General features: G+C 35.4%; 1 protein-coding gene across 14 annotated transcripts in view; it reads left to right on the top strand.

Annotated features, from left to right (window-relative positions):
• The window catches only part of CSNK1G3 (casein kinase 1 gamma 3), a 65,809-nt gene extending 46,510 nt beyond the window's left edge, over nucleotides 1–19,299 (top strand). For 6 of the 14 annotated variants that reach the window (XM_026720519.2, XM_087926910.1, XM_087926905.1 and 3 more), the window contains 4 exons: nucleotides 2,234–2,329; nucleotides 5,359–5,454; nucleotides 10,290–10,396; nucleotides 17,047–19,299. In XM_026720519.2, the coding sequence (XP_026576304.1) occupies nucleotides 2,234–2,329; nucleotides 5,359–5,454; nucleotides 10,290–10,396; nucleotides 17,047–17,101 (354 nt within the window). In that variant the 3' untranslated portion in view covers nucleotides 17,102–19,299. Of the gene's footprint in view, nucleotides 1–2,233; nucleotides 2,330–5,358; nucleotides 5,455–10,289; nucleotides 10,397–11,299; nucleotides 11,324–11,562; nucleotides 11,612–17,046 lie in introns of all 14 variants that reach the window. The other 8 variants (XM_087926900.1, XM_087926909.1, XM_087926902.1 and 5 more) reach the window with 2 other exon arrangements.
• The last annotated feature ends 935 nt before the right edge of the window (nucleotides 19,300–20,234 follow it).

Here is a 20,234-nt window from a genome sequence, read left to right as displayed (position 1 = left end):
GCTGTTGAGTGTGGGGTTTGCTTCCTGTTTATATAAAGTATTTTGCCTTACTAGTATTGGTAGAGGTGTGGTTTTTACTTTGGTAGTTTTTTGATCAGGGTATTTTTTTCTGCTTCCTAGCTAGTTCATCTGGTATTAATCCCTACTTATTTGAGTGTTGGCTATTGGAAGGTGGGGGAATCTGTTTTGGTCTTTTTTGTTTCCTTCTTAGCTTTTTGTTGTTTCTTTTGAATTGTAACTATATTTTATTATTATATGTCGATTGATCACTGATTCGTTTGCAAGCCAAGCTTCCAGAAATTCCTTAGCATTTTTGGTTTTGGCTTGGTCTAGGGCAGGGGTCGCCAACCTTTTGGACCTCAGGAACCACCAAACTCATACTTTAAATCCCGAGGACCACTAATATGAATTTTTTTAAAAAGATAACATATTTAATATAAAAAGTTTATTTTTTATATTAAATATAAATTTAATATTAAAAAAATAATTTTAATATAAAAATATATAAATGGAAGAAAAGCAGAGCCATCTCATATCTCCTCCAAGTCAGAGGAAACCTCTCCCTCTTTTGCCAGGTGTGGCTCCCTGGAGTTGAGGGAAGGAAGGAAGCACCAACGAAGACGGGCTCCTATTAACCAGGCAACACCCCCTCCCCTTTGGCCTCCATATAAGAAGAGGACTCCCTGAGGCTAAGCTCCAGGTTTCTCCCACCGCTTCCAAGCAGAGAAGGGTCCTCCCTGTGTGGAGGCCAAAGGGCTTCCTCGGCACTCTTTTGATCTGTTCATTTGGTCCCCCCCGCCAACCCCATATCAAAGGAAAGCCAGCCGGGCTTCTCCTTCCCTCCTATCCTTCCCTCTGCTCCCTTCCCCCCACTCAATCTTACTTTGGAACAGAGGAGAGAGAGCAGGAAACATGTGTTGGCTTTTCTAACACGCCTTTCTCCAGCGCTCGCCCACAATTCTTCACATTCCTCCAGGCCTGGCTTGCTGACGGGAGAGAGCAGCCCTGATGTCTCTGCTGCCCCCCCGCCCCCCCCAGGAATAGAAAGCGAGCAGAAACATAGCTCTCGCTGGGGCAAAAGAGCAGAGATTGGAAGGCACAGGCAACAGAAAGCAGCACTTTTCAAAGGTGGCAGCTTTCGTCTTCTCTTGTCTGTGCTTTCCTTGATCTCAGCTCTTTCGCTATGTTTCTGCTTGCTTTTCCTGTGCTTTCCCCGGGCAGCGATGGCTGGGGCCATGGGGGGGGGGCAGCAGAGCAGAGCAGAGCCCCGAGAGGGACAAAGAAACTGACGATGATGACACCCCATTCCGGACCTGTTCACTCCGCCCTCCGCTTGTTCACTCCGCCCCGTCCCACCAACACCAGCCGGTACTTTTCCTGCCTCGGGCCTACAGCCCATGGCCATCGAGGAAGAGCCCAGGCCAGGAGAGGCAAACTGGAAGGTATGGGAGTGCCACACAAATGCAAGTAGCTCCTGCACCTTCCGGCCATCTCCATCGCCGCTTCAACCCGCATGTGCCACCAGCCCCCTCTTGTGCAACAGCACCATTACCTCTTCCTGGCTGGCAAGAGCTACACTACTTTTTGTAGGGTTGCACTTGGCTGAAGGGTGGGAACCAGTGGGTGGGCAGGCCATAATCCAGGGCGCAGCCTGGATTAATTGCTTTGGGAGGGTGCTTTGGGGGGACATTTCTCTGCAGCCCACCAAAATTTTCTCACGGACCACCAGTGGGCTGCAGCCCACCAGTTGGAAACTACTGGTCTAGGGTACTCTCAGTTTCCCAATTGAAACTGTTGTTGAGTTTGTCCGTGTGTTGTGAGATTATGGAATTTGCATTGTGTTTTCTGATTGCTTGTTAGTGTTCATGAATGCAGTGTACTAGTTTGTGTCTGCCTATCCTACATAATAGCTGTTACAGTATTTAAACACTTAAGTTGTAAATGGCTTCTTTAGGCTCCTGTTTTCTTTTTGGGGCTATTGGTTCTTTTGATTTACTTAAGATGTTTTAAAGGGATTTAATTGATTTATGTGTTGTGTTGATGAACTTACTTATTATAAGTTAATCTTGTAATAAATCAATGAAATTATTCCTCTCTGTCTACATGTTCCAATACTAAAGGCTTGCTAATAATCCTAATACTAATAATCTTTCGCTATTTCTAAAAAAATAATAATCAAAAGTTACTGTTGTCCTAGTTTTCTTATCATGTACCTGTAATGCATTTTGTGCAGCCTACTCCAGTGGGTTCCATCCATTCAGATCCTGCGATAACTTCCAATAGAGAAGCACATCTACACAGAGATAAGATGCAGCAGTCCAAAAATCAGGTATGCCATCTAGCAATATTGCATGCCAGTTTCATGTTACATTGTAATAGTAATAGTTTGTGACTAAAATTACATATCATTTGTTTCTTTGAAGAAACATTTAGTAATATCAATGCTTTGATTCTAGACTTTAAATAATCTTGTGTAATACTGTATTGTACAATATAATGTTAAAAAGTTATTATATTAGTATAGGCATAATTAAAAGGAATTTGAAAGTTTAATAATGGATTTGAGATTATCCCATTGCTGTCTTCAAAGGGAATTTCCCCTTGTCTTCACAGTGCTTGAACATATTATCATGGAATTAATTAAAATTCTGTATAATCAGTATCCTCTTTAGGTCAGGATTTGAAGCCAGCTTCAAACTCATATTTTACATATTTTTATTACTGAATTTTATTTCTTTTGGGAGGTAATATTGATGCTCCTAAACTAATTTATTTGGCCTAAGAAAGAAAAAATTCATTCTGTAAAAGTGATCTCATGGCTTTCACTTGGTCTTTTTATAATAATTGAAGTTGTTTATTATGACTATTCTGAATCTTTTTTTTTTAATTTTAAAAAGTAAGCAATGAATTTTGAATGTAAAATTAATATTATAATTCCTGTAACTAATTTGGATTTTCTTAGAATTTTTGGAATGAAATATAACCACATGGAAAATAATTTTTGTGAGCAAGAACTGAGTGATAACTTACTATACTGTACTTTTATCTTAATTGAGTAATAAGAAACTATATTCTTCTTTATGTTACTTTTTATGTTAGCTTATGCTCAGGTTTTTCCAGCTCTGTTGCCTAAAACCTGTGAAAGGAAGTAGGGAAGGAAGTAAGGAAGAGGGGGAGGGAAGAAAGTGAGAATGGAAGGAAGGGGGAGTTATATGAAGTAACAGAGAGGAAGGAAGAAACAGGAAGAAAGGAAATGAAGGGAAGAAAGAAAGATTTCCAACACTCCCTGCCTGCTTGCCACAAGGAAACTCCATAGGAAAGCTGGCAGGAAGTCAGAACGTGTACCTGCTCCAACTGTTCCTCCCCTACCCCACTTGTGGTCATTCTGTTTCTCTGTTCCTCACTAAGGAAATATCTCCAAAACAGTGTCCCAATGGGGCACAAGTTTGCTAGTAATAAAATGTATATTAATGTTGTCATCTCGACATTATCTTTAAATGTAAAATAAGTTATAACTTTAAAATATAGTAAGATAGGTTATGGACATATCATGTTTTTAGTATTTGAGCATTAAATTTGACTATAATTTGATACGTATAAGTTAAGGATGCATGCCATGAAAATACTGAAGTTCTCATTTTATTATTTTGTACTCAGTGAAAATTCTTCTTTATGAAATGAGGAACGAAACAGTATTTTCAACAGAACAGTCTGACTAAAACGTTCTGTTAGAATATTTTAAATGGGCTGTGTCTAGCTATTCTATGTCTTAATGGAACAGAATTAAAAACATTTCGAGTATTGTGGCCCTAGGTAGCAGTAGACACCCAGAAAAGTTCCTTGTTTGCTTTGTTTTTCATACACATGAAGCTGTAAAAATAGATAGAATAGCAATCCATTATTATATCTTTCTCCAAAAGGTATGTGTATGTACATGTGTGCATGCCTTTTTTCAATTAGCAATTAGTATCTGCATCTACAAATATAAATGTTCTCAATTAAACTGACACTTCATCAAGCACAAATTGAAATGTGATGATGAAGCCAAGCATTACATAAGAATAATAGTATAGCTATGCTGACTGCAGAAAAGTGTTACTTAATTATACAACTACTTTGTATTAACGAACACCACTCATTCCCACTATTATTATTTTGACAGACTCTGCCAATAGCAATACTCACCTTTACAGCTCATATACAAAATCAAAAGTTACTGGTGTACAGTATATACTTATGCAAACTTATATTTCTGCAGAATAAAATGCAGCTGGGATTTAATATTCTGTGATATTTTCAATTTCTGAAAGGGATCCTGAAGTTCAATCTCAAGACAGCACAGAAGTTACTAGAAAGCAAAATACCTTCCATCTGGTTCTCCAAATGCATGCTGGGGATTTCTTATCTGTAGGCAAATGTCCAGATTGCATACATAGTCTCAACAGAGTACACTAAGGCAGCATCATTTCATCACTGTAAATGTACTCTGGTAACTCCATATTAACAAGCACAATAGCCAAGATCAGCAAATAACTATGATACTCTAAAATCAAGATTAAAAAGTAAAATCCCAAAGAGGGCTTGCTTTAGAAATGACGCAGATAGAATATATACTCAGCAACACAAGCATCAGTTATAATGACTCTGCGCCAGTTGCGTGTACCTCACAGCACTCCTGTTCTTCCTTTTATGCTTCTATCAAGAAAAATTGAATCTGGAATGGCTACTGACTTAAGCATATGGTGTGTAATTAACTTCCCACTGCTTTGCTCCAGTAGTTCATTTTTCTGTTACCCAAGCATATATTAAACTTGATATTAAATTTAGAAAATAAAACCCTAACCACAGGAAGCAAAAAACAATGAAGTTGCTTAAAGCAATACTTGAAATGATGACAATAAGAAGCTGAGTTTTGTTCCATTCTCAAACACCCTCAGATCATAGGTGTTTTATTTCAGGGAGGTATTGCTTGATCATCTGATTCAAAATCAGAATGGTTCTTTTTGAAATCATTTCGCGCACCCCTAGTTATTCAGAATAATTTATGAATTATTTTTTTAAAAAAGTGTATAATTTCCAAAATTAGTTCTCCAAATATTTTTATTCTGCGTGGGATTCCATGTTTGATGTGTTGTTAAATGAGTGCATTGTATATCTTTTTTTTTTTTTTTTGGGGGGCTTTAAACTATTTTTTTCTGCATTTGTACATGTTTTATTATACATGCATAGGCCTCTGTGCATTTTTGTGCTCTTTATTTAGAATAAAATACAATTGATCAGGTGCGTGATGTATTTAATATATTTTGGGTTCTTTTTCCTCCTCTTGTATGCATGCTTAATGCGTTATATTACTGGCAGTCAACAGACCACAGAGCAGCTTGGGACCCCCATCAGGCCAATCCCCATCACTTGAGAGCTCACCTGGCAGCAGACAGACATGGTGGCTCGGTACAGGTATTTTCTGTTTTTTTGCATGACTATTTCTACATCTTTACCTTCTTGGACAAAAATGCCATGTGTTTAGTTGCCATTGAAAATTTACTTCTATTTTTTTCCGTAACTATACGTATTCTGTTATAAAATCCATAATAAAAATATCAGGCAAAATGTGTTTTTGTTTCTACAAGTGCTTGTAGAAGAATAGCCATCTGCATTTTGAGGAAACCAATTTGGATGACTCCTAGGCAATAAAATCGTCACTGAATGATGTGTAATGAAAATTGCAGTGCCATTAGAGCTTCAAATGATTGAATATTTTGATCATATGTATCACCCTTTATAGTAACAATTTCTAGGCCCTATTTAATGTCCTTTTATGCTTATGATTGAAAACATTACTACATTCTTGTTATTATAATAATCTATTGGAAGTGTAGTCAAAGCTACCCCCTCATATTGTCTGCCTGGTTTATGAATGTTAATTGCTTAATTAGTGAATAATATATCTCAAATATATGATGCCTTTGCAGCTGTTAAATTTCCCTAAAATAGTCTTGAAAAACTAGTTTACTAAATCCAGTAAAAGTTGTTGCAAGTCCAGGTGATGTAAAGAGAGTTCATGTTTCTGATTATATAAATTTGTGCAAAAGAGAGAAGCAGATGGGAAGTTCCCTGTCACCTACTATTCTTTCTCTGTTTAGTAAGGATCTGGATTATTTCCTGCTGCTTTCCCAGTAGTTCTTTTTTTACCTATGATGTCCTTTTCTATTGCTTCTGCCAAAGGGTTATTTCGTTGTTGTTTTTAAAAAAACACCAATATCTTTCCATTGCTAATTATATATCTTTCTTGTGTATTTTTGAATGGCTATATAGCAGTTTCAAATCACCCAGACTCTCAAAAGAGGTATATTTGAAGAATCATTTGTCTAGCTGTAATTGGCTAGTCTGCTGTTGTCTCTCATACTTAATGATAATCTAATTTCCTACATTAAATTACTGTAATTTGCATCTGAGACAGGATTAGTGATTTAGGGATAGGCCATAGAGATAACAATGCTTAACTGCATGATACATTCTACTTTATTGAAAGAAAATTAGACCGCTTCATTTTTTTGAAACCTGCCCATAATTCCTCACTAAAAAAGGTATGTGCACTGTAACTAATACTGAAGTATAAAATTATTTCTAAGAAAATGTATTTTGTTAATTATTGTTTTTTATGTTCTTGTAAAATGTCTTTTAGATTGTAGTCTTCAGCTTATAGATTTTTCAAAATTAAATTGTTTTTAGGGCTGTTTACTGCAGTTTTTGGAAACATGTAGCAAGCTCCTTTAATATATGTTAACAGCATTCCAGAAAGATGATTTGATTTCTCTTTTGGGTATTTCTCACCTTACTCAACCTTCCGTAATCACTTTATCAATCTGTCTAGTAGATATAGGAAATAATTGTCATTTTGTAGTGTGAATGGGAATCTAGTGCAATTACCATGGCTTGTCTTAAATTTTTGGGAAAATAGACACATGTGCTGATAAACATAAATATTTATCAGTTTTTACTAAAGGTTCTCAGTGATGAGAGAAGTAGTAGTTCATCTATGCCAAATGATTTCTTTTTTTGTGCATTTTGTTCCTGGTAATGAATGGACTTTAACATAGTTTCCCAGCATTTGAAATTCTAGTCTATATTAATAAATTTGGTAGTTATAAAGCAATAACAGCATCTTTAAAGAGAAGATTTTTGCACTCAAAATTCTCTGACTTGAATTGAAACAACCTCTCGGTAATGATTATATTTTTAAGTCACTCAGAATTGCAATTTGGTTGTTTGTGTACTCTGCCTTCAGTTTTATTCTGTGTTTTTCATTTCCACTAAAGCAGGGTTGTCAAACTGGTGGCCTGCAGGTCAGGTACGTCATGTACAGGCCATGCCCATCCCAGCTTCGCGAAGGGGAAAAATGTCACGATACGTCATATGACGGCAACATGACGTAGTGAGTTTGATACCCGCGCACTAAAGAAAACATTAAAATAGAGAGAAATTAGCTGAATTCATTCTCCACTTGACTCTGAGTTTAAAACTATAGATTTGTTCCCATATTAAAACCATCCCAAAGAAATTTGAAATTTGATTTGTGCAACAAACAAGCAATTTATTTATAGTTTATGTAGCTGCCGGTACAATTTATATAGCCCTGATTTCCTGGCCACCATTTTAACTACTATATCTTTAAAGTGGCTTGGTTATATACACTGCTCAAAAAAATAAAGGGAACACAAAAATAAGACATCCTAGATCTGAATGAATGAAATATTCTTATTAAGTACTTTGTTCATTACCTAGTTGAATGTGCTGACAACAAAATCACACAAAAATTATCAATGGAAATCAAATTTAGTAACCCATGGAGGTCTGGATTTGGAGTTATTAAAGTGGAAAAAAACACTACAGGCTGACCCAACTTTGATGTAATGTCCTTAAAACAAGTCAAAATGAGGCTCAGTAGTGTGTGTGGCCTCCATGTGCCTGTATGACCTCCCTACAATGCCTGGGCATGCTCCTGATGAGGTGGCGGATGGTCTCCTGAGGGATCTCCTCCCACACCTGGACTAAAGCATCCCCCAACTCCTGGACTGTCTGTGGTGCAATGTGACGTTGGTGGATGGAGCGAGACATGATGTCCCAGATCTGCTCAATTGGATTCAGGTCTGGGGAACGGGCAGGCCAGTCCATAGCATCAGTGCTTTCGTCTTGCAGGAACTGCTGACACACTCCAGCCACATGAGGTCTAGCATTGTCTTGCATTAGGAGGAACCCAGGGCCAACCGCACCAGCATATGGTCTCACAAGTGGTCTGAGGATCTTATCTCGGTACTTAATGGCAGTCAGGCTACCTCTGGCGAGCACATGGAGGGCTGTGCAGCCCCCTAAAGAAATGCCACCCCACACCATTACTGACCCACTGCCAAACCGGTCATGCTGGAGGATGCTGCAGGCAGCAGAACGTTCTCCACAGCGTCTCCAAACCCTGTCATGTCCGTCACATGTGTTCAGTGTGAACCTGCTTTCATCTGTGAAGAGCACAGGGCACCAGTGGCGAATTTGCCAATCTTGTTCTCTGGCAAATGCCAAGCGTCCTGCACAGTGTTGGGCTGTAAACACAACCCCCACCTGTGGACGTCGGGCCCTCAACCCCCACCCTCATGGAGTCTGTTTCTGACCATTTGAGCAGCCACATGAACATTTGTGGACCGCTGGAGGTCATTTTGCAGGGCTCTGGCAGTGCTCCTCCTGTCCTTCCTTGCACAAAGGCGGAAGTAGCGGTCCTGATGCTGGGTTGTTGCCCTCCTATGGCCTCCTTCACATCTCCTGATGTACTGGCCTGTCTCCTGGTAGTGCCTCCATGCTGTGGACACTATGCTGACAGACACAGCAAATCTTCTTGCCAATCTCACATTGATGTGCCATCCTGGATGAGCTGCACTATCTGAGCCACTTGTGTGGGCTGTAGACTCCGTCTCATGCTACCACTAGAGTGAAAGCACCGCCAGCATTCAAAAGTGACCAAACCATCAGCCAGAAAGCATAGGAACTGAGAAGTGGTCTATGGTCACCTCCAGCAGAACCACTCCTTTATTGGGGATGTCTTGCTAACTGCCTATGCTTTCTACCTGTTGTCTATTCCATTTGCACAACAGCATGTCAACTTGATTGTCAGTCAGTGCTGCTACCTAAGTGGACAGTTTGATGTCACAGAAATGTGATTGACTTGGAGTTACATTGTGTTGTTTAAGTGTTCCCTTTATTTTTTTGAGCAGTGTATTTTTAAACAATGTTCATGTTAACTTTAGTATAATGTTAATGAGGATTTTGGTACTGCTAGTAAATTATGAAGAGCCAGTTTGTGTTTGGTTAAGCAATCAGGCTAGAAATTATGAGACCATGGTTCTAATCCTGCCTTAGGCATGAAGCCAGCTAGTGACCTTGGACCAGTCATTGTCTCAGCCCTAGGAAGGAAGAAGTGTTAAACCATTTCTGAAAAACCTTGCCAACAAAATTGCAGCAACTAGTCCAGACAGCTGCCAGAAGTCAAAAAACTGACTTTAAGGCAGTGCATGAATGAATGAATGATCTACCAGATGATGTTCTTAAAAGGAAAAGTCATATTTATTATACGTGCATTATGAACTCTATCTAAGCATGTATAGTTTACAAGGGCATCTAATAAGCAAAATTCAATTGTTGTTGCAATGAAAGACTTATGAAGAATAAAAAAGTAAATAGTAATGAAATGCTTGGTATTATGTTACCTAATTATCTTGCTTCCCTTCTCAGTTTTACTCTTCCTGGATATGTGTTTCAATTCACATTAACTTACCCAGGATATTCGCTTTATATATTAGGATTGCAATATTTTATATTGCTAGCACCATTTTTGCAGATGGCTTTTTCTACAAGCAGTTGGAGAATGATTAGTAATGAATAAAGGAGATATATGTGTCCCAGGATAATGTTGCAAGATCCAATCTGGGTTAGTCACCGGGACCTGTGGTTTATTTTTCTGAGCTTTCAGACTTCTACTGGAGCCCATCCTCAGGGGACCAAACCACATATTCTAGTAGAGAGAAGTTCCTTGATGAGTACAGGAGCTTGGAAGAGTAAACTTCTGGTCTTGGTGACTGACCCAGATTGCATCTTGCAATGACTAGTAATAGAAATACTTGACTGCATAACACCTATTAAATAATACGTTCATACACTAATTCCAACTCTTTGCTGTCATAATAAACCAGTGTAGTAAATATAGGCAATTATTATTGCATAATTTTTGAATCTGTTTGCCATTGCAGGTTGTAAGCTCAACAAATGGAGAACTCAACACTGATGATCCTACTGCTGGTCGTTCAAATGCGCCCATCACAGCCCCTACTGAAGTAGAAGTTATGGATGAAACCAAGTATGTATTTCTTTGAAATAATTTCTTTAGAGACAGCACATTTTTTGAGATTGAATTTTTCAATTGAAACTCCCATGATATTTAATTTTTCAAATGTGACAAGTAATTAAACAGAATTTAAACAGTTCTTTTTTTCTTTAAACTCTTAAGAGACAGGGGAAGTGTGTATCAGAGAAATTCCATTTACTTATCTATAAAATGGTTTCGTGACTCTACAGGCAGTACAATTTACCTACCATATATAGAATACTACTAGAATAAATACTAGTACAATAATGTGATAGAAAGGTTTATGCCATTATGCAGCCTGCTGCTGTTTACAACAGCATTCTGCTCACTTACAAGCAAGGAAGAAAAATAGCATTTCCCCCAAATTTTTAAAATAATACACAAAAATACTCTCACCCACAATACAGCAAAGAGTACAGCTTTTATACATGAAAGCACTTTGGAACAGTTCATTTTCCTTTCCTGCACTAAAACTCTGTAGGAAGCGGGATATATAACTCAGAGTCAAGATTGCCATCTATAAAGGATGGTGTTAGTGACAGGCACAATTGAAATTAACTGAAAATATCTCAAGCTCTGGTGTGAAATTCCCTACCGTATTAAAACACCCAGAAATAATTATGATCTATGCAACAAAGTAAGCAAGATATGTATGTTTGTTGTGCCATAAACTATTTTAAGAAATTTCTAAATTATAAGCTGAAAGTTGAAAAGGAAATACTATAATACTTTAAATGGCATTGGTGGTTTGCTTCATTTGGTCTTCATTAATTTAACTGATGTTAATGTCTTATGTATTACTTGACTATATGAGATTATTTTCAAATGTAAGCTTTCTTTACAATGTGCTGCATTCTGATTTTTTTTTCCTTCCTTGTATTTTCCTCATATTAGCTGCCAGAAAGTGTTGAACATGTGGTGAGTTTTAAAGCACAGGCAGGCAGAAATAGCTCCAGAGTATTTAAAAACAAAAGTACAATTGGAAAAAAACCAAAATAATTGTTTTAATATTGGTCTTCTTTAATACTAGAAATTTGCTAGCTTATTGAGGAGCACTTTTGCCTGCTTCAATTCTTGTTTGTTTTGAAGTGATGTAGATTTGATGTATCTAATACGTCTGAATTTATGTTTTAATTTCAATTTATGCTTTAATACAGTTGTTTTACCCATCAATTTGCCATTTTAAAGGGAAAACAACAATTTCAGGTATTTTACTTCCACAGTAATACCTTAACTTCATAAGTAATTAAATATTTTAATAGCACTAAATTACAGTATATGTTTTTACCCATATTTCCTGAGTTGTTAGTGATTAGTAATTGCTAACTAATAAACTCAGAGAACAATTACTCTTCTCAAATTTGTATTTTAGTGCATTTCCACATTTCAATCATTGTACTCATCTCAAAAAGCAGTCTATAATTTTCACATTTATTATTGCCAAGTTTAGTTTTAGATGGAATGACAAATTTTCTAAAATGATATTTGTTGTTTTTCTAATTTATGAATGCTAATAATTGCACCAGATAGGAAAGCTATATTCATAATATCATTGGAAGTTTTTTATGTTTAAAGTAATCAAAATAATTAATGAAATTGTATTTATTGGTTTGGAAAAAAGCACCATTCTTCAGCCCCTCTCTCATAACTTCTCATCATCGACTTTTCTTTATCAAAACTGGAGGAAATAAACTTATTAAACATTTATTTCCTCCACTTTTCAACATTCCACACATGATATAAACAGAAAAATGCAGATAAAAACAGTGGTTTAAAAAAGTTAATTCCTAGTTACACATCATGACATAAAACTACCATAAGTATATTATAAAAACCATTGCTTAAACTATAATGGTGTATAAAAATGTTACATTAAAACTACAAAAATTGGCAGTGATATTGCATAAAGCTACTAGCCCTTCTAATAAATTAATACATCTTAATTTTGAAAGAGGCCCCTAGACAGACCATGATAATATATCCTAAGATATCTGTAGGATAATATAATTAATAATACAGTACAGTCGATTATGTCAATTTTTCTGTCTATTGTTTTCTTTTAACCTGTTTTACATGCTTGAAAGTGAATTTTAATTGCTGTGACTAGGACAGATTATTCACATAATGATTTTAAAAATAATGCAACTTTATTTAGGTTAATGCAAAAATATCAGTGCAGTCCTTACAAATATACTTAAAACATTTTAATATATATAATAATATATATTATGTAAATATGTTTAGTATTTATTTTGTATACATTTTAAAGATAGCATTATTATTTTGAATTTGTGCTATATTTTTTTATATAGTGAAGTATATTTGATTTTCTGTATTACCATATAATTTAGCCCTTACACTCTCAGTATGGTAACCACCATAATATTGTCTTTTCCACTGTATCTTTTTGCACAACCCATTTTATATTGTGAAATGAGTTTTATTGGTGGGTTACCGGGGAGTTGAAAGTATAGGGAATACGAAGTAATGCAGAATTTTACCACAAAAATAACATTCGTTCAGTTGCAGATTTAGGTGGAAAACTTGCATACTAAAAATATGCATACTAAAATTCATTATAATTTTATCTATCTATTTATTTATTAAACATATTTGTATGCTGCTGCAATCAAAAAAAGACTCATAGCAGCTTATGTAAAAATAAAACAACCCTAAAAAGAAATAAAATTACATCAGCACTAGAAAAATAGGAAGAAAATAAAAGATGGCAACAATAACAACTCTTATCAGGGAAAGACTCTTTAAAAAAATCTTGATCTTGAGGTGCTTATACCAATTCAGTATAGAGGAGCTAGTCTAATCTCCATAGGGAGGGGCCACGCCACACACAGTGTCAGCATTGCAACAGAAAAATAGAACCGCTTTGCCTCAACCCCCCACCCCCCAAAGTGTGGAATTTGCAGCAATCTCTTCTAGCTAGATCTAATTGGTCAGTCAGAATTTGGCTGGACAAGGTGGAGAAGGGACCCAGGTGCCAAGCCATGCAAGGCTTTATGGGTCAAAACCAGCATCATATATTGGACTTGGCAACTAATACAGATGGACATAGCTGAAATGGAACAAGTAAGGATTGTGAGGGAGGTAATGGGGTTGATAGGAACATTTGAATTTTATTTTGCTGCTGCTGAGACAGTCTAGTCTATACATGTACCTAGATATCCAATATAATTTTTCTTGGTGGTCATCACATCAGAAGAGGTAGTTGATCCCAATTCAAGAAAACCAAAATGAGTTTGCATTAGCAGTTTAATGTACTGGTTGCTTTAATTCTCTTCCACTGGGGACCAACTGAGTGATACAGCCTTCTATTAGAATTTGTGCTGAATGATCAAGGACAAAGACACCCAGTTGCCCAGTTCTCTCTGAGCCTTCTCTTCTGTTTGTCAGCCATTATACTTTGTTTTTTCCCATCCACTAAAGAGATAAATAGGAAGTTGAGCATTTGGGTATTTCATTGTCATATGGACAGAAGAAACATAGGAAAAGGAAATTATTTCCCTTAGTTGCAGATTTTGTTTGACTGCCATCTTTATAAAACAAACTATCTATCATCTATCTATCTATCTATCTATCTATCTATCTATCTCTATCTGTCTATCTATCTATTCCACCTTTATTGTTTTATACAAATAACTCAAAGTGGCAGACATATCCAACACACCTTCCTCCTCCTATTTTCCCCACAACAACCACCTTGTGAATGTGTTGGGCTAAGAGAGAGAGAGAATGACTGGCGGAAGGTCATCTAACCTGCTAAGGTGAGACTTGAACTCACAGTGCCTTGCTTTCTAGCTTGGTGCCTTAGCCACTAGACCAAACTGGCTCACAAATAAAATTATAAAGGTTGTTTGTTTCTTTTTAGATACATTCTGCCAAATTCAGTTAGAATTAAAGTGGCTGAAACCTAGCATCTTCAGAAGCACCAATAAAGTGTGCCCTGAGGATAAAAAGGATAAAAATTGGGTAGCTTTGGCTGGAAATTTTATTTCTTTGGAGAATATTTAGATGCAAATTATCAAGGTTGCCTAGCGAAGGAACAAGTCTTACAAGTTAAAGATCCCACTTTTTTACTCTCATTCTTAGAAGACAAAAGTAGCTTATTTTTTTTAACCGTATACTCCCAAGTAATTAATCAAATGCTTAATACATCATCCAAGAAAGGATCAGTTTTCAAAATGGGCATGATATCATATAAAATGACAAGTATGAACTATTTGAAAAGAAATGCTTTGTATTCTTTGTATTGTACTCCAATGTGTTCAGAAGAATCCTTTTAAACACATAATACAATCCCATAAAACAGGTTGAGTTGGAATAAAACTTATGATATTGTTACTTTTCTATATTATGTGTGATTCTAGCCTTCCTCTGAATATAAGGCTAGGGTCAAGAGCTTTACATTTGAAGGTGAGTCTCTTTAGCTTGCAATGATGCTTCAGTTGGAGTATAGAAACTACAAAATATACTTGCTCTATTGGTTAGAGTAACCATGATGTCTATACTGGCAATCAAGAATAAACCAAACCAAACCAAACCAAACTATTCCAGTTCCTCTTTTCTGACACTAATAGGCCAAAGAAATTCTTTGGTACCTCCATAACACATTTTTGACTAGCACTTCCAAGATAATCTTTTCAGAGAAAATACTTCTCCGTTGTTTTTTTCTTTCCCCTGCCCTTGTTTTATTTTCATATTATGGCAGATGGTTGGGTTTTGTCCATAATTAAAAGTATCTTTTTTCCGGAGATCATCACTGCAAAAAGCTGCAGTAGAGACCCTTCCATAAGGCAAACAATGGTCTCTTGAAAAATAATTCAGCATTCTGAGTAGGACTAGCTGATTAATCCCATTTAAGATTTATTAACCACTGTATTCATGCTAATAAATTAACATATGTTTGCATTTTCTAATGTAGTTTCTCTGAAAATGTTTCTCAACAAATTCCTGGTAAACGGTTCATTTCTGTTTCCTGTATAAGGTCTGAAACATTTTAGAATATTTAATGCATGGTAGAATAAATTAGTATAGACTAACTATAACTTTTAATAACAGTTTTAGTATGAATGTTGGCTTCACAAACATTTTTGCCCTTGAGGAGAAGAGAGAGAATAGAAGAGAATTTGGAATGTTTAGTACATATGAGAGTGAGGCCCTCTAGTGACCATTTACTTAAGAGCACACATTTCGCTGCAGTTAGCTATTTTATTGTATTTAAATACTTTTTAATACAGCTGAAACCTTACAGAATGTCTTTGTCCAAAGAAACAGAGCTGATGTTAGAATTTAAGACATGTTACTAGTCTCATTTTCTTCAGTTCTGCAATGAAGCACATTAATATGTCATCTCTTAAGATTAATTTAAAAAATATTTAGAAGAAGAGAAATCTACACAGTCTTCTGGTGGGACAATATGTTTGATTTGTTCTTAATCATAGTTTTAAAGGCTAGGAGATCAGTTCTGCTAAGGGATTATACTTAGCTCACCCCACAGAATTTGTTCTAAAATGAGACTTGGTTCAGTCCCAAGTTGATATGTTTTTTAATTCCCTGATAATATAATAAATCAATTTGGAGGTCTAAGTTTAAGTCCTGATTCATACACTTGAATTTCTGAGTTTCTCATTACTGTTCATTCAAGCAAAAATTTCTTTAACTTCCTTAGAAATTGAATGAACATTGCAGAAATAATAGTTCTTTGTAAAATGGACAAAAATGCCAAAAATTTCTTTTTGAAGAAATTTTGAGATTTCTTATTAAGAATAAGAAATTCATTTAATAAGAATAAGAAACTATTCATTTAATTGCTGATATCTCTTGAAAGATGCATACATTTTGTAGGCAGTACTGACCCCACCAAGAGATCCAAAACGTTAAGTTTCAGATGGATACATCTGGAATATGGCTATAACATTGTTATAATGTAAAGTGTTCCAAAAAAGATTTAAACTATACAATTTTGTTGTTCACAGTTGCTTTAAAAGGATGTCAAAGAAATCCATAGCTACTTAGGACTAAATTTAATAATTTGTTTTTGTTTTGCTTGAAATAAAAATGTGAAAATATGAGAAGGACGGAAATGTCCTTCCCAGAAATTTGTATAAACATAATGTATATTATAGATATACTGCTATATAAAATATTAGTTATCTAGAGGATTTTTAGAAATCCTAGAATTATGGAGCGGTATTGCTACACACTATTCCTAATTTTAGTAACACAATGCTGCTCTCTCAGCTGTCCAGGAAAAAGGAGAATCCATTTTTTAAGACAACCCTCTCAAATACCCCAAAATCTGTCCACTGTATTAAAATAATAGGCTAATTGTAATAATGGGACATAGCAATACATACGTAATATATTGTTTCTAAACACTGATTAACCCAGGTAAGAAAATGCCTGCATTGCGCTTATTTTGATGTTTTGCTATCATACCATCTATTTAGATACATAATGGAGTGGTCTGTATTACGTGTCTTCACTATTATATATTTTTTATTTGCTATAATGCATTTTAATATCTGAATGGCTTCAATTTCAAAACTACATGATAACTTACAGGGTAACCTTTATCAAGCATACCTTTTCTGTTTATATAAGATTGTTTTTATGAACAATTTTAGGTGCTGCTGTTTCTTCAAGCGAAGGAAAAGGAAAACCATTCAACGTCACAAATGACTTTGGAGGAAAGGAGACGGTGTGGAATTACTCACTTACTCATCTGCTATATCATGATCAGTCATCTCTCTAGTTTCCACTCATTTTCCAGCATCATCGTTAAGTGAGAAGGTTCTCATACTTGCTTTGATTTGGTGGTTCAACATTCTTAATTTGGATCATCTTTCCTGGGAGCTTTAATGCTGTGTCAACATAAGTACCTTTTTGATCACCGAGATACAAAAAAGTGGTCTTTTTCCTCATAAAATTTGACTTAGAAAACATTAGCAGTGATTCAGCTGAAGCCAGATATTTTATAAACCTGGTATTTGCTAAGGTTTGGGGGATGCCATACAGAAAACGATTACAAGAAGGAACACTGGAAATTAAGCTATTATTGTCCAAGCATTTAAAATAACTTGCTTTAAGATTTCTTTTCTCAGTAATAGGGTTTTTTTTTTTACTTTTTTTTTCCAGTTGTTGCTCCGGTGGTACTACATTTGCAAATTTGCCACTTAATATTGTTACAAATATGGTATAGTCACTTGCCTGGTGGTACTAAGACAGAAGCTAGATGAATCATTTGAAGACAAGCCTAAATGCTGTGCTTTCTAAGGAAGTGTATCAGTGTTTGTAAAATCTAGGCTTTCAAATCTGCTTTTGTTGTACCTCTAGTTGAGATGCAGTGTAGTTAAAGTGGCAATAGTGCTTGTACTGAAATGCAAATATTTGTATAATGCAAGTCGTGCTTCCAGTTATGTATGACATCAGTGCTGAAACATCAACTAAAAGTTGCTTAAGGGTTATAAAACCACACTCCTAGGAAGTAACTGCAAACGTAGAGTGGGAAATCACAAAATGTTAATCAAAAATATTGTTGAATGACAGTTTTAAAAATGAAGGTCTGGATGTGCCAAGTAATAAACTAAGGTATGTATTTTATTGATTTAAGAAAGGAAAATGGAAGTGGGTTAAACACAATGCTTCCTTCAATGAATGTTACTCTGTGGTTTATGATTGCCACTGGGGGTTTCTAGAACATTCTTACATTTCAACAAAATACTGCATCACTAAAATACAGCTGATTGGATTGATTAGGTACTTTCCTGATAATTCCTCAAAGTGCCTGTGTTATGAAATAACAGTTCATTAGAAAAGGCAGTTCTTTCTCTTCCCCGTTCTCCCGTCAGTTTGCTTTGTTTAAAGCCATAATGACAGAAGTGTATGTTTATCATGTTAAGCTGCCAGTATCATAAGGATTTGAGTAAAGGAAATAAAATGGCTAGACAGATTTGTTGACCAAAACTCAAATTATGTGTCTTCTTATAAAAAAGGGTTTCCTAGAGCTAACTTTTGTCTATCAGTGCATGCCTTTGGGCATAATTATTTATTTTTAATATCTTATGGTAACATTCAAAATGTGTATTAATTGATAAATGCACACCAGTTGAATTCATTATTGCATTTACAGGGATTGTTTTATAATTTATTTTTCTTAACTGCCAAACTGCAGTGTGTTATCTTGAATTAGGCACACATATAAACACATTGTGCAAATTTGGCTATTGTTAATCACTGATGCTATTAATAATTGTAATACATTCTTAATTTACCAACTTGACCTGACCAATAAAAACATAAACTAAATGATTTGGTAAAAATGTTCCATGACCATTTCAGCTGATTATATTTTAAGCTCTAAAAGAGGCTGATTTTTTTTAAAAGGAAAAAGGTAGGTGGTTAACACCTTCTTTGCAGTATTTGACCAAATTTCTTTTCTCTATTATATTTGTAAATACTTGCTATATATTTCTTATCATACACCTAGCCGTTTCAAGGTTTTCTTTGCCCTGTACAGTGTTTATATGATCAGAATTCCTTTCACATAACACTGTGTATATTAATCCAGTTATAATGAAGATTAAATCAATGTAAAGCTTGTTCGTTTACTGCAAAGACTGGAATCTAGACATTGCTGTTCAGCAATATTTTAAGTACACCATTTTAATGCTAAGGAGAATGTTCTCACACATGACTTGGTCAGTAGAAAGTTACACAGTTGTGTTCAGGTTAAATCAACAATGTCTGCATTTATATGCTTTTTCCCGGTCTAAACTAATAAAATCAACATTGCCTGAATGTATGAATAATAAAACACATCCCTGTTTAAAAATATGTAATGGATGAAGAAGAAGAAAAATAAAGGTAGTTTTTTTTAACCCTTGCTTTCATTTTTTTTTTGTTAGCACTGAATTAATGAATCTTAAGTGATAAGAAAGTGGATGCTTGCAGACAGCTTTATGTATTGGTGTTTTCGTTTAATGACTATGCCAGATATAGACATTCAACTTTATTACATGCTTTCTAATGTTGAGTGCCTATGCTTGGAATAATTGGGAAGTAGAAGAGTATGGTGTGATCCTAGTATTAAAAATCCATCTTAAACTAGTTTGAAATTCTGAAAATGAGAAAAATTGTACGTCAGCCAAAGGGAAGTAAACCTGCAGGGATCAAAGACTCCTCATCTTCAAGAATTGTTGGTCCTCCTTTTTTCAAACACTGAGACAGAAAGGGCTTTTGGTTAAAAAAAAAACAAGAATCCAACAAAATCAGAAAGATAGGTGGCAAGGTGGAAAGATAAAATATCACCAGCATACTTTAGATTAATGGTATGTAAAAATATATGAAGCTCAATATATCTTTTTAAGTATGTGAGCTTGAAACAATATTCATGTATTCCAAGAATTTGTTTCAAGGTCAGAACAAAATATGCTGTTCCAAACTTAGAATGAAACCTAGCCATTATGAGCAGCAAATTTCAAATGTTATGGTCACAGAAAACTGAAATGAACCATTCCAACCTTGAAATAGATTGATGCAAGGCTTCCATGCTTGAAACCACACAAAATTGCCAGAAAAATGTACATTTTGATCTTACATTCATGAAGCATATTGGAGTAAATTCATTGGTCTTGTTTCTTTGCTTAGCTCAGTTCCATGCTATTCGTACTGGCAGATTGCAAGACTATTTTTTTAAGAACTGACTCTAGTGAGGCAACTAGCAGTTCTCGGACTAGAGAAGACTATTATGTAATTATGTAGCCTAAGGCCACCAAATAAACTCCCAAGTTAACATTCATTGGTGGAAGGAAAA

The sequence above is a fragment of the Pseudonaja textilis genome, chromosome 2 (assembly GCF_049901715.1).
Source record: "Pseudonaja textilis isolate UNSWEBS1 chromosome 2, rPseTex1.2, whole genome shotgun sequence".
In the NCBI taxonomy this organism is placed as follows: domain Eukaryota; kingdom Metazoa; phylum Chordata; class Lepidosauria; order Squamata; family Elapidae; genus Pseudonaja; species Pseudonaja textilis.
Note: the sequence above shows the minus strand (reverse complement) of the source record. Positions and strands in the feature narration are given on the sequence as shown.